The sequence below is a fragment of the Bos indicus genome, chromosome 7 (assembly GCF_029378745.1).
Source record: "Bos indicus isolate NIAB-ARS_2022 breed Sahiwal x Tharparkar chromosome 7, NIAB-ARS_B.indTharparkar_mat_pri_1.0, whole genome shotgun sequence".
In the NCBI taxonomy this organism is placed as follows: Eukaryota; Metazoa; Chordata; class Mammalia; order Artiodactyla; family Bovidae; genus Bos; species Bos indicus.
The window spans coordinates 93,490,304-93,514,825 of record NC_091766.1 but is presented as its reverse complement, the minus strand read 5'-3'; the positions used below and the strand labels follow the sequence as shown (position 1 = coordinate 93,514,825).

Here is a 24,522-nt window from a genome sequence, read left to right as displayed (position 1 = left end):
AGCACAGCAGTCAGGTATGGTTTGAAACCTTTGATGAGACTGAGAACCCGTGTCAAGGATCCAGGGTTCCTCCTTGCCTAACTGTGCACTGCCTTCCAGGAAAGTGCTTGTAGCCCAAGACATCGCTCTCCAATGCCAGAGGTCTCCTCTCTCCCGACCCTCACCCCTGGCCCCTGCCGGACACATGTGATTCCACTTTCATATCATCCGGCCATACCAATACTATGATTCATAAAAAGTGGCTTTTTTCCTTTAGTTCAAACTAATAACTATTCAGTGGATTTAGCTTTTCTTTGTTTCTTTCATTCTTTTTTTTTTTTAATCTAGGAGGGCAACTGACTTCAGTCTGTTTGTGCTTTCCAAAGAGCAAAAACCCCTGAGGCAAGTAAACAGAAATAGACTACTTTCTTCAAAGCAAGGGAAAATAGAAATAAAAAATATCCACTGACATGTCTTGACACATTTAGCTGGTAATAGCAACAATGGTAATGCACCTCATTATTTTTATTATAATATTCCTCATATCCATCCCCTTTCTCCGTCTCTATTGTCAGTACATGATTCATGGGGCCTTCATTTTTCAGGCTGTGTTGATTGTCCAGTTTTACCTCCCCTTCCCTCCCACCAATCCCACTTCAGCCATGTCACCCGACCAGCCGCTACATGTACCAACTCTCTTGTCTTCTCGGAAAGCACCTTCCCCACCTCAACCTTGTCAGGCCAGTAAATTGCAACTTCCCCTTAAAGACTCCACTGAGACATGATCTTCCCTGTGACTTCTCCGTGTTCCCTTCCCAAATGTAAAGCACCATCCTCTGTATTTCCAGTGTCTTCTATTTGAAGCACTTAGACTTAAGGTGATAGAATAATTCCTTATTCAAACCAGGATATTTTTGAGAATGAACGAGGATGCTACGACTAATTACCCCAGAGCCATAGACATAAACCAGGACTGTCTGAGGCAAACTAGGATGTACGGTCATCCTACTTATCTTTACATTGCTGAAACGACTGTTTACATGTTGGTCATTCCCACTCCCCACACACATACACAAGGAGGCAGGCAGTGAATTCATGGAAGGCGTAGGCCTCGGCATCTACTACAGTGAGTGCCAACATAGTAATCGACTGGTTAAATCTTGGGAATTTTACTGGGGCAGAACGTTGTAGCATATTAAAAAGCAGAGACATCACTTTGTCAACAAAGGTCCATCTAGTCAAGGCTATGGTTTTTCCAGTGGTCATGTATGGATGTGAAAGTTGGACTATAAAGAAAGCTGAGCGCAGAAGAATTGATGCTTTTGAACTGTGGTGTTGGAGAAGACTCTTGAGAGTCCCTTGGACTGCAAGGAGATCCAACCAGTCCATTCTAAAGGAGATCAGCCCTGGGTGTTTATTGGAAGGACTGATGTTGAAGCTGAAACTCCAATCCTTTGGCCACCTCATGCGAAGAGCTGACTCATTGGAAAAGACCTTGATTCTGGGAAAGATTGAGGGCAAGAGGAGAAGGGGATGACAGAGGATGAGATGGCTGGATGGCATCACCAACTCAATGGACATGAGTTTGGGTAAACTCCGGGAGTTGGTGATGGATAGGGAGGCCTGGCATGCTGCCGTCCATGGGATTGCAAAGAGTCGGACATGACTGAGCAACTGAACTGAATTGAACTGAAGTGGTAGAGACCAACAAAAGGAGATGGGAGGGAACGTGTGCAAGGGAAACAAGTACACTAGTTAGGGAGGAGCAGAGGTCTGGGGATTAAAACATAGTTTGGGAAAGATTGTGGAAACTCTGGATCGTGAGGTTCAGGAATTTCTAAGAAAGTGCAGTAGCAGGGGAAGGTTTAAACATGGGGCAATGACATAAAGGATAACTGATACTGAATATAAGGTGAATTGGAGGGACAGAAAGGCAGGGAGAACTGAGGAAACTATTTGGATAAAAAAAAGGTGAAATTATGAATGCCTGAACTAGGATTGTTTGTCATTTAACCTTTTATGCTTGATGAAAAGCTTAGGACCCTTTAGAATGCAAGTGGCAGAAACCCAAATTAACCTGATTTAACCAAAAAGGGTAATTTATCAGCTCCACTAACGTAAGTATACAGGCGTGCTGGATCCAGGCTCTCACACAATGTCATCCCATCAGGACTGTGCCATCTCTTGGTTCTACTTACTTTATTGGCTGGGTTCTCAATGGTTTGGTTCAGTTCAGTTCAGTTCACTCAGTCGTGTCTGACTCTTTGTGACCCCATGGACTGCAGCACACCAGGCCTCCCTGTTCATCTCCAACTCCTGAAGTTTACTCAAACTCATGTCCATTGAATCGGTGATGCCATCCAGCCATCTCATCCTCTGTCATCCTCTTATCCTCCCACCCTCAATCTTTCCCAGCATCAAGGTTTCAGCTTCAACATCAGTCCTTCCAACGAACACCCAAGACTGATCTCCTTTAGGATGGACTGGTTGGATCTCCTTGCAGTCCAAGGGACTCTCAAGAGTCTTCTCCATCACCACAGTTCAAAAGTTCTGCACTCAGCTTTCTTTATAGTCCAACTCTCACATCCATACATGACTACTCGGAAAACCATAGCCTTGACTAGATGGACCTTTGTTGGCAAAGTAATGTCTCTGCTTTTTAATATGCTGTCTAGATTGGTCATAACTTTTCTTCCAAGGAGCAAGCGTCTTTTAATTTCATGACTGCAGTCACCATCTGCAGTGATTTTGGAGCCCCCAAAAATAAAGTCTGTCACTGTTTCCACTGTTACCCCGTCTATTTGGCATGAAGTGATGGGTTCTCCGTGGAGTTCTCCCCAGAATGGACATTAGTAACTTCCAGCCTACTTTCTACCAGCTTAGCAGCCCCAGACAAAGGAGGACACCGTTTTATCAATAGTTCCAGCAAAAATCCTAGGGAAGACTCTCTAGATGATGAAAATCAAATCATGGAAGTAAAATTATCAAGAAGAACTATAGAAGTGATGAGCTTCCAAATGAGCAAGAAAATAAATGTACTTATTCCAAAATGATCTAGATTGTGTTTCTTCAATATATTTAAATTATGAGAAACGTGAGTCATTATTATCTTTAACTCAAGAATACTTTTACATATGATACTGGACATAGCATGCTAACTGTCTAAACAAGAGAGAAATTACTTCACCTTTTCAGTCCAACCTGTCAATGCAACAGTAGAGGAACTGATCTTTGAAGAGTGGTAATGGAGCCAGAGGAGGACTAAGAAGGGCGATTAAAATGAATGTGTCTTTGTGTGCCGGGGTCCAGCCCCGGCTGATCCAGGGAGTTCGAAGCGGGGACGGTGTCGGCGAGGATCAGGATACAATAGCTTCAATTCTATATTAATTAAAGATGTAAAGAGTAATAGAATGAGGATAGCTCAGTAGGAAAATTCAGTGGAGAAAAGAGGCTGAGTAGCTTGGTTTACGTGGGAGACCAATAAAACTTCAAGACAAGAAGCTTGCACCACTTACGTAGGCCGCAGGCGTCCTTCCATTCTTCCGAAGGAGAGGAGACACTGAGGCCTCCCCAGTTGGATCTTAGAAGCCCAGGCATAATTAGTAAGCATGGCAGGTTCCGCGCTCCAGATGGAGACTCAACCAGAGTGAGAGAGAGAGTGACATGGGGAGACCAGTCTTTCGAGGAACTAATCCCAATTCTTTATTTTCCAGGGTCTGTTTTTATACACTGAGGTGTTATACAAAAGTCACGTGGGAACAGCAGTCCTGACTTTAAGTCAGGTGCTTCATACAAATGTAGACAGAAGTCTTAGGGGTGTTTCATCATCTTCTGGCCAGGGGGCCTGCTGACAATTTATGGCCCTCTCCTTATGACAGTGGTCAGTCAACCAGAACACTTATTTCTCCAAGGTTGATTATTCTTAAAACAGACGCCACTTTCTGAAGGTACCAGATAAAGTTACATTCCTATAGGTTGAGGGTGTAGTGGGTTTTAATTAAGGAAAGAATTTGCTTAGCCCAAGGTCTAATGTGATTAGTATCAAAGGTTAATACTTATTTCTTCTATATATTCATTAATGTGTAAAAGGGCAGGGGATGTGGAGACTTAGCAGTAAACATTGGCTCAACAAATGAAAAACCCTTCACCAATATAATTTCTAATTAGCCCACTATACTTATACTAATGGTTTTCTAACTTTTCTAAGGAACCTGTTTTTAGAACGTTTAAAGCATCTCGTGCCTCTCATGGTTGGGAGGCTGTGAGCAATCACATGTGGCCGGACAAGCCTGTCAGGCAGGCTAGAGAACCTTCAGAGGAGTTTGTAGGTTGAAACACTCCTGTCACGCCCAGGAATTATTATTAACTGGAGCTCTAAGTTAACTCCTTCTCCGAAAGAGGTGGTGGGGGACAGCCCCCCGTAAAGTCAGAGGTGTAGGGGAGAGCACAAAGTAGTAAAGTAGGCAGGCTCTGGTTATGGGGGTAGATGCTCGAGAATTTCCAGGGGGACTCCTGAGGCTCGATCCCGCCTTTGCGTATGTCGAGCCTCCTTCCTCATGACCTTTGCCATGGGCGGAGTGCCTCACGCCGGCCCCCAACATTTGTAGGAATTCCTATTTGATTTTATTGAGAAACAAGCTGAGAAAGCTCTTCATTCTGAAATGACAGGAAGCTATGGGTTTGAGAAACATTTATAAATTTATTTGTAGAATTGATAGCATAAGACTGAGAACACTATAACTATGAATTTCCTATGAAATTTATGTTCTGAATAAAGGGTATATAATGTTCAGAACAAAAATCCCAAAGAGAGATACAAAGATTCAACTAGTTATAAGTAGATTTTCAATATTAAGGAGTATATAAAATAATTCTGTTTGATGTTCAAGTTAAACACACACACACACACATATAGTGTATATTTGTATATAATATGAATGAAATACTGCTCTAAATATAGTAACAATCACTGGTTGGTAGGATTTGGTGCACTTTTAGTTTTCTTAGTTTCTTAGTCTGAATTTTTTTTACAGTTTTTAGAATGAATGTGTGTTACTTTTAAATGAGAAAAGAAATGAAAAATGTTTCTTTAAGAGGATAAAGAATTCTGTCATAAAAGTAAACTACTGTTGCCCTTTGACATGATGTCATGTGGTTTTTCTCACAACTTTTCCCCCACAAATATCCATGATTCTCTCAGAAATTATACTGGGTTTGGGGAATGGACCTTTGATCTGAAAGAATATGGCATTTCTCCTATTATGCAAATAATAATCAAACACATTTTTACACTGTTATGCTAGTATTAGGAATAGGAATGTAATCATATTCATTGATACCTACCTTACTAAATCATTTTTATTCTTTTCAAGAATGTACCTTTCAAGAACAAGGTTCCAATACAGAAAATAATCTGAACCAAGGATCCAGTGTGGTAGAAGCTGTCTTTCAAGTATTGTACCACTGCACTTTCTCTCCACAAACATTTGGAAATGTCTTTGTGAGTTACATGGAAGAAGAACAATTATGGGACTTGTTATACAACATTCCAGGTATGAGAAAGTTACTATTTGTAAAAGAAGTGTTTTATAGATACTCAAATATATCTTTAAAGACATTTGTAAAAGTTTATTGATGTCAGTTTTGCCGAATCTGTTATTTGTAAAAGGTTATCTTACATTTTTTTCAGTATACAGGCTACTTTGGGGAATCATTAACCGTTAATTCCCATCAAAATTTAACATACTTGGTACAAGGTGAGAGGGGAAGTTATTACCTAGAAATTATGTTATGCGGATTTTATTTTTTTATTAAAAATTTAACATTTACCACAGATGATGTTTTGCTATTAAACATGTAAGAAATTAGTAAAATGTAAAAAAATACTTTGTGCTTCTCAGATGCTTTTATTAAACAAACTGATGGATAAACCTGCCGGCCAGTTTTCTTCATATGTAAATGGAATTTATTATGACCAGCCTAGTGGCTCTCTATCGGAGAAGGCAATGGCACCCCACTCCGGTACTCTTGCCTGGAAAATCCCATGGACAGAGGAGCCTGGTGGGCTGCAGTCCATGGGGTCGCTAAGAGTTGGACATGACTGAGTGACTTCACTTTGACTTTTCACTTTCATGCATTGGAGAAGGAAATGGCAACCCACTCCAGTATTCTTGCCTGGAGAATCCCAGGGATGGGGGAGCCTGGTGGGCTGCCGTTTATGGGCTCGCACAGAGTCGGACACGACTGAAGTGACTTAGCAGCAGCAACAGCAGTGGCTCTCTCTAGACATTTAAGTAAGTCCTATCATTGTTTCAGGGGTACTGTGTTTTCTCCAGCTGTGTTGTTCTGCCCACAGCTCGAGTGGATGGTAAAGTCAGAATGAGTTACATGTCTGAATAAGAAGTGTTCGTGGGTTACCCCACCTTCAGGACCAGGTGTAAACATTCTCACATTGTTTGATCCTTAATATTCTGTCTTTAAATCTCTGTACTTAATGTCTTGGGACAATGAAGGATGAGGATTTAGGGGTTATCCTGTCAGTCCTTTAACTATATATATCATTTACATTTGGTTTTCAACCTAAATGCTTTCTTATACACTGTTTTGGAACCACCATTTCCATAAAATACTTAATAGAATCCATATTAAAAAATCTAACTGGCTCATAATCATGGTTTCATTCTTCCTGTACTTTTTAGCTATCCTCCAGACGTGACTTGACTATCCTTTTAACTATTTTTAAGTCATTATGTTACATCTTCTCTTGGTCATTATCACTGCAAAGTAGCAATATATAGCTTTATGTAATGATTTCAAAACCTTGAATCTATCACTTAGAGACTCTGTGATAATTATCTCCTTTTAAAGTCTTATTTTCTAGTTTTCATATATTCCTCACTGGTTCTTTTTTTACCCCCCAAATGGTCAGTCTGCTGGTTTAAAAGAGAGCATTATTTCTGATGTAGACTTTATTAAACTGAAAGAAAAACAACCTTGAAAGCTCCTCTACCCCCTGCTGTTTTGAGTCATTTTTGGTGAGGATAAGAGCTGAATTGTCTCACAAGATTATAAAGAATCGGGGACCCACTTGCTTCAACCATAATTTATCTTTTAGTTCTTAAGTTCTTGAACCATCTGACACTCAGCACAAAACCATACTGAAAATGACTTAGAAGAGATCAATGGATTTTAGGTGGTGGCCTGAGAAAGCGAAACTGCTCCTTGCCCCTAATTAGTCTTCTCTCCCATCTACACGTTGAGCAAACCCTCCTCCCCCAGGTCAGAAAAGTCTCTTGGAATAGGAACGGGTAGTACAGATGTTCACAGAGACCAGATTTCGTCACGGGCTCAAAGGGGCAGAACTTCAAAGTGCTGAAACATCCTTGGCCTTTGTGCAAGTTATTTCTCCATCAACGTTAACTTATCTCCTTTTAAAGTTGTATTTTCTAGTTTTCATGTATTCCCTTACTGTTTCCTTTTTATCCAAAAACAGGCAGTCTTCTAGTTTAAAGTGAAAGTAAGAATTGCTCAGTCGTGTCCGACTCTTTGCAACCCCATGGACTGTACAGTCCATGGAATTCTCCAGTTCAGAATACTGGAGTGGGTAGCCTTTCCCTTCTCCAGGAGATTTTCCCAACCCAGGGATCGAACCCAGGTCTCCCGCGTTGCAGGCGGATTCTTCACCAGCTGAGCCGCAAGAGAGCATTATTTCTAATGTAGACTTTATTGAATTGAAAGAAACTAAGACATTGCAGTGGTCATGAGGGACTGTGCCTTTTTTTTTTCTCTCCTATTTAAATCTTTGTAAGTCTCCTATTCTTCTGTTACCAATTACAATGATCTTAAAATCCCTAATAAGATAGACCAATTCATAAGAAAACTAAGTCTTTTACTGTGGTTTCTGTTTGACTTGAAAAATAATAGGTTTCAAGGAAATATAGCTGAGACACATAATCATAATCCCACAATATTTGCATTTTACCACTAATAGATCTACGCTTCAGTAAATATTATGAACTTATCCAGATTGACTAGAGTGCATTACTTAAAAAACTGGTTTATTTTCTTCCTCTTGAAACACGCTATGATTTCTGTATAGCTTATCCATAAGACATCACAGTCTTATCATTTTAGAGTAAAAAGGTGAAAACAAAGAAGGCAGTATCCTCATTTTCTTGCTGGGCTTCCCTGGTAGATCAGCTGGTAAAGAATCTGCCTGCAATGCAGCAGACCTGGGTTCTATCCCTGGGCTGGGAAGATCCCCTGGAGGAGGGCATGGCAATCCACTCCAGTATTCCTGCCTGGGAAATCGCCATGGACAGCGGAGCCTGGCGGGCTTCAGTCTGTGGGGTTGAAAAGAATCAGAGATGACTGAGCGACTAAGCACAGCAAGAAATGTTAAGAGACTTGCCTGAGATTGTTCACTGATTAAATCGTAGAATCCGAACAAAAAAATGGAATTCTGATCACGGGCCTTGTTATTTTCTTTATTTTTTTCTATTAGACTAAACTTTTTGAAACATTTGCTTTATGAATATATGAATTCAGTAATGAAATATATAAATTGGCTTCATAATTAGATATAACTCCTTAGAATGAACATAACTTGGAAGAAAAACAAGAGTGAAAATATCCATTTAAAAAAAGATTACAGAAGATAAAAATTATTAAAAAAACAATTACGTTGGGTATCTCATGTGGGCATTTCAAAGGCCAATACACTGTAAGAAATAGATTTGGTAGCAATCATTGCAGGCCTGTACTCTGAAAGTAGGTCAACAATATTTAGTTGGGCAAATGAAAATATCAAAGCACAAGTTACTTTGTGCTTCACTCTATTCCTTAACTCCCTTTTACTTTTAAGAGAAACACATGTCTTTAGCACACACTGAGTTAAACTTTATAAGGAACTACTAAACTGTTTTTCAACGTAATCCCGTCCTTTTACCTTCCCACCCATTATGTGAGAGAGTTTGGGTTGCTCTGTGCCCTCACCAACACTTGGAATTGCCTTTTTGCTTTTAATCATTCTAAGGAGTATATGCTATTATCTCACTGTGATTTTAATTTACAATTCCATGGTGATTAATGACGTCAAACATATCTTCATGTTTTTAACAGTCATTTGAAAAAATTCTTTTGAAAAATATCTGTTTAAAACGTTCCTTCATTTATTAATTAGATTGTCTTACTGAGTTTTAAAGAGGTCTTCCTTGGTGGCTCAGTGGTAAGAATTGCTTGCAATGCAAGAGCCACAGAAGATGCAGGTTTGATCCCTGGGTCGGGAAGATCCCCTGGAGGAGCGCATGGCAACCCACTCCAGTAATTCTTGTCTGGAGGATCCCATGGACAGAGGAGCCTTTGGTCCATGGGGTCGCAAGAGTTGGACAGGACTTAGCGACTAAACCGCCACCATACATTTTCATATACATATACAATTTTCCCAGCATCATTTTTAGAAATCACTATTCTTTCCCAGTTTGAATTACTTCAGTGCTTTTGTCAGAAATCAAGTGGACAATTGATCAAATCCATGTCTACGTGTGGATCCTCTGTTCTGACACTTTTAGCTACATGACTGTATTATTCTTTGTTTTCTGTTTGCTCCAACGTTGTTCCTTTTAATATCTATTTTGATCTTCTTTGGATTAACTGGATATTTTTCAGTATTACAGGCTTTCTTTGCCAATGGCTTATTTGATATAATTCTATATTTATTTTGGTAGTTGTTCCAAGGTTTACATCTTGTGATGAGTTATCTTTGACTCATCACAGTTTACATATAATGTAAGAATCTTACACAAGTATATTTCTGTTTACTCTTCGTATTCTTTACATGTGTCATCATGCATTTTATTTCTACTAATGTTATCAACGCTACAGACTATTGTTTCAGTTCCAGTTCCAGACTTTTGTTCCAGTCAGTTATAGCTTAAAGAAGCAAGAAATGAGAAGAAAGTCTTTCATATTTGTCCATCTAGCTATCATTTCTGGTACTCTTCTTTTACTTGTGTAGATCTGAGTTTCTGACAGATACCATTTTCCTTCTACCTTAAGTATTTCCTTTAATGGACTAAAAATTTTCTGCCATCAATTCATTTAATTTGATTTGATTGCATGAAAACAGGCTTTATCTTCATATTTGACATATTTTTCATCAGACATGTACTTTTGGGTTCAGAGATTTTTCTCTCATTTTTTTTTTCACTCGGGACTTTCAAGGCATTTTTCTATTTTATGGCTTGCACTGTTTCTGATGATAAATCACTTTAGGTTTTAAAGTGTTTGCTTCCAGTTATGTAATGTGTCTTCTTTGTGTTGCTCATGTTAAGATTGTTCTCTTTATCACTACTTTGCAGCAATTTAATTATGATGCGCTTTGTTTTCGTTTATTTTGTATTCTGCTTAGGGATTGTTGAGCTTCTCATATCTGAGGATGTTTAGTTTTTATTATATTTGGAAAATTTTCAGCCATTCTCACGGGGTATTTTATCTTCCCCCCCCCCCCCCATCACCACTTTTTTCTGAAATTCTCTTTTTTTTAAATAATTAATTAATTTGGCTGAGTAAGGTCTTAGTTATGGCATGCAGAATCTTCATTACATCATGCAGGATCTTTTGCTGTGGTACATGGACTCTGACTGCACTGTTCAGGCTCAGTGGTTTTGGCACATGGGCTCTCGAGTTGTGGCCCGCAGCCTCCAGAGTCCACAGGCCCAGTAATTGCAGAGTGTGGGCTTCATGGATCTTAGTTTCCTGACCAGGGATTAAACTTGTGTTCCTTGCATTGCAAGATGGATTCTTAACTATCGGACCACCAGGGAAGTCCCTGATTTGCAGATACTGTAAAACCCTTGTATTCCTCTTATAAATCCAACTTCGTGTTGTGTATGATCCTTTTAGTGTATTCTTACGTTCAGTTTGTTGACATTTTGGTGAGGATTTTTGCATCTATGTCCATCAGTGATATTGGGCTGTGATTTTTCTTTTTTGTGTGCTATCTTTGTCTAGTTTTAGTATCAGGATGAGGCTGGCCTTGTATACAGAATGAGTTTGGAAGTATTTCTTCCTCTGTGCAATTTTTGGGAATAGATTGAGAAGACCAGGTCTTACCTCTTCTCTAAATGTTTGGTAGCTTTCACCTGTGAAGCCATCTGGTCCTGGACTTGTGTTTGTTGAGAGTTTTTCTAAATTACAAATTCGGTATCATTGCTGGTAATTGGTCTGTTCATAGTTTTTATTTCTTCCTGGTTCAGTCTTGGGATATTGTACATATCTAGTAATTTGTCCATTTCTTCTAGATTGTCCGTTTTATGGCTGTGTAATTGTAGTCTCTTAGAATCATTTTTATTTCTGTGATGTCAGATATAACTTCTCCTTTTTCATTTCTGATTTTATTGATTTGGACCCTCTCTCTTTTTTCTTCATGAGTCTGGCTAAAAGTTTGTCAATTTTGTTTCTCTTTTTTAAAGTCCAGCTTTTAGTTTCAGCACTATGGTGGTTTTTACAGTGGGTTGTCATTTGAGAAATATCACCGTGAAATTTGAGGGGGAAAATCATATTGATGCTCGTCTCTGTTGATTCAAATAATGATCCCTGAACTTCCCAGTCATTAAAAACAAACAAAAACTTTTATTGTATTTATCACATAAGTAACACATAATCATTGCAGGTGATACTTATTAGAAAGAAGGGAGGAAAGAAAAGAGGGAAGGAGGGAAGAAAAAGTCAAAGAAGAAGAAGGAAAGGAAAAGGAAAATCACCTGAAATACCATTAGTCATTGATAAGCACCATCAACATTGTAGAGTATCTTTTAATTCTTTTCTGCTGCTGCTGCTACTGCTGCTAAGTCGCTTCAGTCATGTCCGACTCTGTGCGACCCCATAGACGGCAGCCCACCAGGCTCCCCCATCCCTGGGATTCTCCAGGCAAGAACACTGGAGTGGGTTGCCATTTCCTTCTCCAATGCATGAAAGTGAAAAGTGAAAGTGAGTCGCTCAGTTGTGTCCGACTCTTCGCGACCCCATGGACTGCAGCCTTCCAGGCTCCTCCACCCATGGGATTTTCCAGGCAAGAGTACTGGAGTGGGTTGCCATTGCCTTCCACGTGTATGTAAACATGTATTTTTTAATAAATATAATATATCATACTATTTTCTAAGCTTCTTTTTTTTCTAATCAATATGACTTTATTGCGAATATGGATGAGCTGTGCTTAGTCACTCAGTCATGTCTGACTCTTTGCGACCCCATGGACTGTAGCCTGCCAGGCTCTTTTGTCCATGGGGATTCTCCAGGCGAGACTACTGAAGTGGGTTGCCATGCCCTCCTCCAGGAGATCTTCCCAATCCAGGGATCAAACCCAGGTCAACGGCATTGCAGGTGGATTCTTTACCATTTGAGCCACCAAGGAAGCCCTAAGCTAATTAAATAAATCCCTAGTTGTTGGACATTTAGATTATTTCCAATTTTTTATTTTATTCTTTACATAATCATAATTAATTTCTTAGGATAAATTTCCAGAGAAAGAATAAATGTGTTAATAGGTAAGTGTCAAAGCTTTTGCAATTGTTGTGTCATCTAAGAAGTTTATACAAGTTATATATCCACCAGTAGAGTCCCCAGAGTACTAGCGAATACTGTTTTATTCACTGTCATTCTGGCTACTATTCCCTTGATTACCAAGGGGTAACTTTTTTCCCCAATGTTTATGGACTACTTATCAATCATATGATCTCTAGGCTAAAAACAGCTCTTCTTTCTATAGCTTTGAACTAGATTACTGAGAAGCTGAATTCTTAATTGAACAGGGCACAAGACACTTTGGATTCTGCTAACTGTAATGTACTGTCTGGTTTTAAAGTCTCAACACGCAGAGGGTCCGAGGTGGCGGTCGTCCGATGCCTGAGACTGGCACTGACGGACGCCGTCAAGGACGTCGTGCAGCACGTAGTGTCCACGATGAGCTCTGGGAGCAACTGCGAGACGAACCTGAACAAGCACAGCGTTCCTGAAGGTCTGCGCGAGAGCATTCCTCGAGAATGGAATTACATTCCGAAAGAAACCAAAGGGAAAGAATCAAGCAAAGGTACGTTTGTTTTTCTTTAAGAACACGTCCCTAAAGAAGCACACTTTCTAGGATATGAGAACAAGTAACATTGTAAAAATTACAAGATTTGTAAACTATATTAGTCTCCTTTCTACCATGTACATTTAGGATTCCTAATTTTCATTACTGCAAGCCATATGATCAAAAAAAAATAAATAAACACACACACACAACTTAGGAATGAAAATGACTCAAACAATTCTCTTCTTTTTTTAGCTACCAATTCAAAATTTTCTGTGATATTTTGTGTTTATGTTAGTATTCAGATTAGTCACGTGATTTTGACTGATTTCCTTTAAACCTATTGAGGAATCTAAAATTCATATTCTCAAGAAGATTGCTCTGATATTCAGTTTAATTATTCTTTTTTGAAGTTTTTCCTGTACAACTACCAGTTATTACTTTCTTCTCTTTCTTTAATACACCTACATGTGTAGCTTTTGGGTAAAAAATAACACCCCATTTAATAGCTACATGTATTTTTCTGACAGGTATTCCCCCCTAGTACTTATGGTTCTGGATTCAGTGCATTGTTCCTCTTCAGGGCAATGTGTCTACCAAGTGTACTGAAAAATTATCAAAGATCTATATTATTCATTTATTTTATTACTCAAGTCCTTTCTTGTTAATTACTTCCTATCTAGATGTCTCTACTTTCCAAGAATTTCACAAGGTTCCTTTGGATGTATCTTATTTACCTGTTTGTATCCATGAATCTTCTTTAGAATTTTTAAAATACATCTTTTCCTTTTTATCTTCATCTTTAAAGAAGAGTATTTTTTCACTAACTGTAAGGAAACTCTCAACAGTAAAGTACTCCAGCTGAACAGTAAAACACTCCTGCTAAACCTAAATCCATTTGAGGAAAGTAGCTGTTCTTTCATCCTTCTCCATAGTGGTCCTGAATAATGTGAATCTTATCCAGGAACCTTATATTAAAGACTCAAATCAAATTACCTATCAGTGACCTTTCATAGTAATGCTTTAATTCTGTCCAAACCCTATTAAACTGCCTTTGAATCCAGTAAAGCCATTTAATTCCAATTGGAAAATGTCAGATATTCATTACTTAAGTTCTTCCTCATCAGAGTTGTTGCCATCTCCCCTTTCTAGCTTTGGGATATTTCCTAGATTTTGAGCAATACAAGAGGCATGATCTATAGTTTATATAGCATGTCATATGAGTAGCACTTTTTTGTTTGTGGCTTTCAAGTTGGTCTATTCACAAATAATTTTTTTTTCTACAAGTATTTTGGAACTCTTCCATAACATTTCAAAGGGCCTCTGGTTTCCACCCCCACCCCTGCCCCGAAAAACTTAGTTTGTATTGATCGATACCAGTTCTTATGGTTTTCCTTACTAAATAATACTTTTTCATAAAATTATCAGTAAGAGTAGAAATATAACACTTAGAGAGGCATGCAGGAGTGCCAAATCACATATAAATACTATAAAAGAAAGTGGTGGAGGAAGGTGACCTTATAAAGCATTTTGTGCATTTCAGGATGTGAAAATAGGAGAATACCATTGTTCTTCATTTCTGTCCTCTTTTAAGTTGACATTACTCAATCTTTAGTTTCCCTACAACGTACAAGATAGATAACATGTTCATGCCAGACAGTAAGTCACTTACTCATTCAATAGATAGACATTTACTAAGTCAATTACAACTATATATGAGGTACTGGAATTGGGTCAGGGATAAACCGTCGATGAGAGATCCCCTCTTGATTCTTGAAGACTAGTATAAATGTTTACAAATAGGTACAAACACCTCCGGAGGTGTATAAGACAATTCTCTGGTGGGTGAAAAGACAGCAAGCGAAACTACTGACATTTCATATGGAGCCTGTTATGGAATTCTCCCTGGGTCTGTGAGCAGGCCAGTCGTGTGTTGGGGACATTGTTGTTAGTGAGGGCATGTACAGGGTAACCTCACTCCTTCATTAGCTTTCATCATTCAGCAATCAATTAAGGTTGTCCTTTGTATTTCAGAACCTAGTTTTCACAAAATTAATCCTCACAAAACACACAAGTGGCTTTAACATATTCTTAGAAATAACGAATCAACTGCGGTTTAAAACTATTACTGGGAATCCAAGGGAAAACAAAGTGAGAAAGTAAAAAAAACCTCACACTGAGGAAAATTACTATTTCTAACATAAACTGTTTCTCAGCCATATTTCAAGTTAGAACACTGATAATCTGATCAGATTTGGCCAAAAATAAATAAAAAAGGAGTGGGAAAACCATCTGAAGCATGGCTTTCCATACTTTGTTGTTAAAGATGAATCCCTCCAAAATAAGTATTGTGCCTTGAGATATTAGCTAAATATAGTTTGAAGACTTCTTGATTAGCGGAAGATTTCAAAACTAAGCATACAAACATGAAGATAAACCTTGATAATCATTTTCAGCAATGTTTTAAGTCGATTGATATTTAATTTAGTCCTTGGCAAAATTCATCTAAATAATGAAGTGCTTAGGGGCCTTTTTTTTTTTTTTTTGAGGATTCTAACTTAAAAGACAAATAGTCACTAGCTTAAGGAAACATTTGTCCTTCCTGACATAGTGAAAATGATGGAACATGGAAAACACTGAAGATTTTAAAAAAATAAATAGTACAATAAATTATACAGTGTAAGAGATTTACCGAAGAATTGAATGGAGGTTCAGATGTTTCTGATATAGCTCAGCTTAGGTATTCACTCCCTAAGTGAATACGCAAAGAATTCTCTCCCCAAGAGCAAACACACAAAGAATTAGTTGTTTTATTTCTTTGACAATGACCAAAGGAAAGATATACCAAAGAATGTATTGTCTTACCACTAAATTACTTTTTAAATAGAAAGAATGCTTTATGGGAAAACTCAGGAGTAATTGTTTCTAACTAAAACAATAGATTCTTTAGAGGAAACAGAGGTAGCAAGCACCACAGAGCACATGTATTCCAGGCATCATTCACACGTGGATTGTTGAAAAAGAAAGTGACGGCAGAAATATGCCAAGTGTTATCAGAAGTCATTCAGATAGTTTATTTTGTAAAACCCAGAAATATTAATTTTATAAAAGCGAGTATCACCTATATAAATGTCATCGCTGCACCACGTAAGAACTTAAGAATTTGCTAGCTTGATTTAAAATGTTCCAAATAAGTGTTTCAGTTATTTTTGAATACTTTTCTCAAAAGTACAAAAATGAGGGCATCCCTGGTGGCTCTGGTGGAGAGTCCGCCTGCCAATGCAGAAGACACGGGTTCCATCCCTGAGCCCAGAAGATTCCTGCACGCAGCGAAGCAGCTAAGCTCACATGCCACGGTACTGAGCATGTGCTTGAGAGCTCGGGACCCACAACTGCTGAGCCCGCGTGCTGCAGCTGCCGAAGCCTGCACACCTTAGAGCCCAGTGCTCTGCAACAAGAAAATCCACTGCAGCGAGGGGCCTCGAACCGCCACTGGAGCGTGGCCCCCGATTACCGTAAATACAGAAAAGTCCACACTGCAACAAAGACCCAGCACAGCCAAAAAGTTTTTTTTAAATACAAAAATGAAATATTTTCAGTTTGTTACAAGAACAATTAATTAACATAATGGTGATGACTATTCATTAGTCAGATTTCAACGACAACGTTTGTCTTTTTGGTGGTTAAGATTGAAAAACTAGTGCCATGATTTCACAGGTTGCACGTGTATCTATGTATATGTTCATGTACTGACTTTGTCACCTATGACGGTCATTAAAACCAAGTATTGAAACAAACTAAATAACCTGACATTTGAATCAATGTGTTACAAACTATTAAAGCCCAGATTTTTAAAAGAATAAAGCATATAAAATCACATTATCCTCACTCAGTAATGTATTACCGATATTTGATACCATTCAGTTCAGTTCAGTTCAGTCGCTCAGTCGTGTCCGACTCTTTGCGACCCCATGAATCGCAGCACACCAGGCCTCCCTGTCCATCACCAACTCCCGGAGTTCACCCAGACCCACGTCCATCGAGTCAGTGATGCCATCCAGCCATCTCATCCTCTGTTGTCCCCTTCTCCTCCTGCCCCCAATCCCTCCCAGCATCAGAGTCTTTTCCAATGAGTCAACTCTTCACATGAGGTGGCCAAAGTACTAGAGTTTCAGCTTCAGCATCATTCCCTCCAAAGAAATCCCAGGGCTGATCTCCTTCAGAATGGACTGGTTGGATCTCCTTGCAGTCCAAGGGACTCTGAAGAGTCTTCTCCAACACCACAGTTCAAAAGCATCAATTCTTCCGTGCTCAGCCTTCTTCACAGTCCAACTCTCACATCCATACATGACCACAGGAAGAACCATAGCCTTGACTAGATGGACCTTTGTTGGCAAAGTAAATGCCTCTGCTTTTGAATATGCTATCTAGGTTGCTCATAAGTAAACAATATTTTAAAAGTTAATTTTAAGACATTATTTGTCTTTACCTTTTTCATTGTAAATTTCATTTTTTTGCATGTTTTATAATCTCCAAAATATATTATTACAATCAGTAGTCTATGCACAAGAAGGAAGACATGGTAAGTATATAAATGTACCTCTCACATTGCATTCAATGTCATATTCAAAGCTATGGTTTTTCCAGTAGTCATGTATGGATGTGAGAGTTGGACTATAAAAAAAGCTGAGCACCAAAGAATTGATGCTTTTGAAGTGTGGTGTTGGAGAAGACTCTTGAGAGTCCCTTGGACTGCAAGGAGATCCAACCAGTCAATCCTAAAGGAAATCAGCCCTGAATATTCTTTGGAAGGACTGATGCCAAAGCTGAAATTCCAGTACTTTGGCCACCTGATGTGATGAATGGACTCACTAGAAAAGACCCTGTTTCTGGGAAAGATTGAAGATGGGAGCAGAAGGGGCTGACAGAGCATGAGATGGTTGGATGGCATCACTGACTTGATGGACATGAGTTTGAGCAAGATTGGGAGTTGGTGATGGACAGGGAAGCCTGGCGTGCTACAGTCTATGAGGTCACAGGGAGTCGGATGCAAGTGAATGACTGAACTGAACATTGCATTCATTCTAGGACATACATTTTTTCACACTTTATCAAATTGGGATGGCTCTTGCAATATATTACATATAAAGGACTTAGAAGTCAACTTATTTAAATAAAGACAGACTAATGAATGTGTGGCATTCTTAAAAGATCCATCCTGGTGTGTTGTCAGCATCGTCATAGACTCAGGCCCTGCGATTGTGCTTGTGTGGTGCTGTGCTGTGCTTAGTGGCTCAGTCGTGTCTGACTTTTTGTGACCCCATGGACTGCAGTCCACCAGGCTCCTCTGTCCATGGGATTTTCCAGGCAAGAATACTGGAGTGGGTTGCCATACCCTCCTTTAGGGGATCTTCCCAACCCAGGGATCATACTCAGGTCTCCTGCCTTGCAGGCAGGTTATTTACCGTCTGAACTACGAGGGAAGCCCTGACCCGTGGTCAGTAGAATGGATTTGTCATCAGTCTAAAGGTTCTGACTAGAATTTGCCTAAGTTTTGATAAAGTAGTTGGAGATTTGAGTACATGCAGTTCTCAGATTTTGTAAATATTAGTAGGGATACAGGTGTGAAGAGAATTGTTAATCTTTACCTGATATCTACTTATCTTGTCAAATGTTTACTCAGGATATGCAGATAAGCCCTCTTTAGGTTAAACAGAATATAAGATATAATCTTGCAGATTGGGGCATATGAGATGCAAACACATTAAGAACAATAAAACGTTTAAGATATTTAAGAACATTGACAAGAGTGGTTTCTTAATTTGCTTTATCTATATTTCAAGCTTCATCTAAACATATTTATTTGAATAAAAAGAAGACATTTATTGAGGAACTATTTTTTACAAAGTACTGAACTAGATACTTTTTTATTTATTCATGTATTTAATACAAAAGTCTCCTGAGATCATTCAAATATATCTTGGACCGAATACAATTTTTACAAACATAAAAACACTGTTCCAGTTAATTCTGAAAATCATTCTTAAGTTGTCATGGATTTCTGAGGAATCACTAGACCAGACCTATGTTTTCCAAGAGCTTTGTACTTTTTAAGAGGAGAGTGCTATTTCTATTTTGAATAGAATTTGTTTCTATTTTGTAAATAAGGTCATTTGTTTCATTTCTTCTTAGATTCTGCATGTATGGAACCTCATATGCTATTTCTCCTTCTCTGTCTGACTTACTTCACTATGACAATCTCTAGTTCCATCTATGTTGCTGCAAATGGCATTATTTCATTATTTTAAATGACTAATACCCCATTATATGTATGTGTGTGTGTGTGTATATATCTATCTCATTTCTTCTTTTTCCATTACTCTGTTGGTGAACATTTAGGTAGCTTCCTTGTCTTGGCTATTGTAAACAGTGCTGCCGTGAACACTGGGGTGCGGGTATCCTTTTGGACGTTATTTTCCTTTGGATATATGCCTAGGAGTGGGATTGCAGGGCCACACGGTAGCTCAATTTTTAGTTTGTAAAGAAACCTCCACACTGTTCTCCATAGTCTCCGTGTCAGTTTACATTCCCACTAGTAGTGTAGGAGGTTCCCTTGTCTCCACTCGGTCTCCAACATTTATTCTTTGTGAATTTTTTGATGATAGCCATTTTGACTAGTGTGAGGTGATATCTCATTGTAGTTTTGATTGCATTCATATAATAATTTGTGACGTTGAACATCTTTTCGTGTGCCTGTTGAGCATCTGTATGTCTTCTTTGAGAGCTTCTCTGATGGCTCAGACAGTAAAGAATCTGCTTGCAATGCAAGAGACCTGGGTTCGATCCCTGGGCTGGGAAGATCCCCTGGAGAAGGAAGTAGCAACCCACTCCAGTATTCTTGCCTGGAGAATCCCATGGACCAAGGAGCCTGGAGGGCTACAGTCCATGGGGTTGCACAGAGTTGGACATGACTGACCGACTAACACTAACTAACATGTCTTCTTTGGGGAGTGTCTGTTTAGGTCTTCTGCCCATTTTTTGATTGGGTTGTTTGTTTTAATGGTCTCCAAAATCCACAGAGTAACTTCTTAAAATGTCACGAATATCTTAAGAAATCTTTCACAGTGTTTTATTATTTTTGTTCAGTAAAAACAGTGAAAAATATTTTTCTGAAGAACTTATAGCTACCTTCTTTTAGACTTTCACTCTGTTCCAATGTTCAAATTCAACTATGTACATAGTGTATTAAAATGCTTGTATCTGGCTTTACAAGGTACTCAAGGAGTGAGATTTTATTCCATGCTCTTGGGGAGCTTTTAGTCTAGTTGTAAAGACAACTCATGAATGTATAAATAAGAATATAACAAACAATGATAGATGATAATACAAAAGATAATACAACATGGCATTTTATGAACCTAATTACAGCACAGTCATATGGGTAATATGTCCAAATAAATTCATAGGAGGAAAAAACTTTGAACCAAAAGTTGAAGGTTATGAGTGACCTGTGAAGAACGAGGGCATTCCATGTGAGAATAATGAGATATTCCAAGAAGCCTAAGAGCAAAGAGGATGAAACGAAGATGAGGTTCACCGAAACTGCCTGCAGCTAAACTAGAGAGTGTTTTGACAGCAATGCTCCAGAGACTGATCTCATAACAGTGGAAAACAGCTAAAAGAATTGTAGCAGAGAAATTAGGTAATGAAGTTAACAAAGTTAGGTACTAGTATACACATCTGGCTTTATAGCTGGGCATAGTCTGGAGCAGAGAGATGGGTTAGGAGAATCCTACAACAGTCCAGATACCACTTGTGAGGGCAGGGTTGAATAGGTAGTAGCCTTGGTCACAGTGAGGTAAAACTGCATGTCAAAGATGATGGAGTAGTAAGATTGATCAGTGTAGCCCCTAATCTTATATGAAGGATTAGGAGGAATATTTAAACAATTCAAAAGGAAAGAAGAAAATGATGAATAACTTTCCTGGTGGCTCAGACAGTAAAGTGTCTGCCTGCAATGAGGGAGACCCGGGTTCAATCCCTGGGTCGGGAAGATCTCCTGGAGAAGGAAATGGCAACCCACTCCAGTATTCTTTCCTGGGCAGAGGAGCCTGGTAGGCTACAGTCCATGGGGTCGCAAAGAGTCGGACACAACACACTCAATGATGAGGAGGACAGAGAAGTGGAATGCCCATCTGGGAGCTGGAGTGGTTGAAAGGCCAAGGCTGAAGGTTCTAGAATCATCTAGAAGAATGGTTCTCAACTAGGAAGATAGAGAACAATTTGGCAATGCTTTGGAGACATGGGGTCTAATGATAGGGAGGGACTGGGGGCTGGAATAGGATCAGCGTGGAGGGACTGTCTTACATGGATTGTAGGGGGAGGCTGTCAGAGGAAATGACATTTGAGCTGAAAATTAAAAGAAGAAGAGCCAGTCCCAGCAAGAGCTGGAATGATTCTGTCGTGGATGCCAGGAGAAGAATAGAAAGGCTTAAGGAAGTGCCAAAGGCCACAAAAAGGTTGCAGCACGGGTGTCTTTGCATTTATTGATTAGGAGGACCTTGGGCCCTTTAAACCTATAATCTTAATAGATAAAAATATAAGTAATAATTCTGAATTTTCTAATCATTTCTGAGAGGAAAAATTAAGTTGGGGGACTTGGGGAATTTTTGGCAGGACTGCAGAGGACCCCAGTAGAGTTCCGTCGGAATATGTCAAGCACTTGCTCTTCTCAACAATTTTCTCCACAAAAATTAGACATCCCCACACAACACTCAACACAGTGATGGAACGCAAATGCTAATACTAATCATACCTTTTCTTTCTTTTCTCCCCCAGGCTTCACAAGGCTTGCTGCTCAGGCAGTATCTATTGTAATCAGCAAGTTACCTACAGTGATTGCATGCTTGCCTCCCCCAATTAAATACTTCTTTTTTCTGTCTGAGAGAAAAATGTCAGAAAACTTCGTTGAATTGAAGAAAGCTGGCCTGCTTGTCTGGAACTTGATTGTAATTATATGTCGGATATTTGAGGATGGAAACACTGTGGAACTTTTAACAGGTGCCTCCCTTGACAGATGGAGTAAAGAGAAACTCGGTTTAGTCTGTTTGTGTTTGGAAAGCATCATGGGAGAGCAGACGAGTAGCCCTAATCAAATGACCCAAAAGGTTCTACGGAGCATCGAGCAGCAGAAACCCAAATGGGTTGAATGCCAGTTGTTGAGAGCAAGGAAACTGAGCACCGAATGGTAAAGTTATGTTTTTCTTTCCCCGAATTGCATCAGACACATTCCCAAAAAACAAAAGCACCTATAAACAACCACCACCTCAAAATATTGTCAGATAGGCAGCCATGGTCATCTTGCTAACTTCATGGGAACTTTGATGAATACAAGCAAAGATAAATATTCCATCAAACGCTGGATTGTTAAATGTTCCTTGTCTTATTAAAATTTGAACCCCATTGATACACTGGAACACTATACCTGTGTAGTCCCCATCTCAAGGTTTCTGATTAAAAGGGTGGTGGTTAAACCCAGGAGAATTTGGTTTCACTCCTTTTCAATGTGCAAACAGGTATCTCGTGGATAGCCTGGAGCTTTTTGTAAATGGATTGGCCAGGGAGATTAAATTAAGAAGGAATTAATGGGTATAAAAGGCTCTTTATTGCTTTCTGTGTACCTGATTGTCAAAAAGGTACACATTTTTCATCTGGTAATGTAAGAATCCCAGAGGGCAACTGGGGCATATCACACTCAAGCTATAAACACACCCAGCTGTTTCTGTATGAAAATGTCAGCCTTCTCCTCGGTTTGGCACTGAGAGCTAAGTGATTTGTGGTATTGCAAAGATTTTTAAGGGTCCCTGATGAATTTAAATGTGTACATAGAGTCCTCCTGTCTTACAATTAGTCTTCAGTATAGAACTGCATGATATTGATAAAGGAGTTATGGTTCATATGGTCTACAGATCACTAAGCCAGACTCCCCCACACACTTTTTTTTTTTTTACACCATTCACAGATACTGTCCTCCATTCTTTTGAAATATATTCATATTGCTAGAAAGTACTATTGTAACTTTCTGCCTGAAACAACTAAAAGTTGTTAGTTTTAGTACATGGCAGTGATAGAGTTCAGGTTTTGGAATTATATGGACAAATACAAATCCTTTGTAAATGGGCCATCTTTTGTGAGTTATGGGGTTGTGCAGGTTGGATCCCTGGGTTGGGAAGATCCCCTGCAGCAGGAAATGGCAACCCATTCCAGTATTCCTGCCAGGAGAATCCTATGGACAGAGGAGCCTGGAGGGCCACAGTCCATGGGATTGCAAAGAGTCGGACGCAACTGAGCGACTGAGCGCTCACGTACAAAGCTGGTAGACTTGTTTTGAAAGGTTAAATAACAGTCATAAAGTTCTTAACATCAAGCTTAGACCTAGTAAGCATTTGTTATTTATGAACTATTAAAATAAGCTGCACTGTTTAGTAGTGTGATGACAAATGCTCTTTACTAGTTTATGTTAATCTGTGAGACTTCATATTAATCGAAATTACTGTAAGTAATCATGTAAGTAGTGTAAATAATGAAGAAATGTAAATAATCATTTTCCTGGCCTTGTCATACTGACTTTTAAAAATTTACTTGTGGGGCATCCTGTGTGTAGGATTAAGAATAGCAGTCAGGAAAATGCTTAGTAACGTTGACAGTGACCTTAATCTTTACATTTGCATTGGATATCGATTTATAGGCTTTAATGCAAAGACTAAAAGATTAAGGCCACGTGTCATTATCCATGGCAGTGGGTGTAGAAGGGAGAGAAGAGAAGCAGAGTAAAAACAGTGGATTTGATTATAAAGTTAAATGTATGATACTGCTGAATTAGGAGACTATCAATAAGATCAGTGGAAAGTAATGTCTCTAATATACCTTGAGCTACATACAGAAATCCAGAGGTGAAATTTTTTCCTTAAAAGTTGATTTTAGTCTAAGTGTTTTATAAATAGCACCAACACATCTGATATTTTCTACAGTAGGGAATTGTCTAGCCAATATTTGGCTGATTAGTTTTATGTTGCAACTTGCATCAAAAATAATTTTTATTAACTTTTAAAAAATGTTTTACAGCCCTCAAAAATTCTGAATACACTTTATGTAGCTTGTAATTAGCACAGTGCTATATCTTTCTCGATTTCTCAAATAATTTCAATGTAAAAAATTCCAGATTTAAAAGTTATTTCATTTATTTGAAAAAGAATTAAATTTGACCTATTAACAGACTTAGGTAATCGCTTATGGGTTTGGGTGCTATAGAAATGCTTCATCCCGACTTTGCCTTTAAGTTGATTTTCTGATATACACATGAACTTCCATCTCTACTCATTTCTCACAGATAGACAATCATTTAGTTCATAGATCTATACCATGAGGAAGATGTATTTTAAACCATGATGTCTGTATACAGGTGGAGGGTTGCC

The 24,522-nt window shown here is 38.9% G+C and overlaps 1 protein-coding gene across 6 annotated transcripts in view; it reads left to right on the top strand.

The window, feature by feature from the left end:
• The window catches only part of KIAA0825 (KIAA0825 ortholog), a 430,821-nt gene that overhangs the window by 196,309 nt on the left and 209,990 nt on the right, over positions 1 to 24,522 (top strand). For all 6 annotated transcript variants that reach the window (XM_019965428.2, XM_019965430.2, XM_070792129.1 and 3 more), the window contains 3 exons: positions 5,352 to 5,531; positions 12,842 to 13,066; positions 21,887 to 22,295. In XM_019965428.2, coding sequence (XP_019820987.2) covers positions 5,352 to 5,531; positions 12,842 to 13,066; positions 21,887 to 22,295 — 814 coding nt within the window. The remainder of the gene's footprint in view (positions 1 to 5,351; positions 5,532 to 12,841; positions 13,067 to 21,886; positions 22,296 to 24,522) is intronic.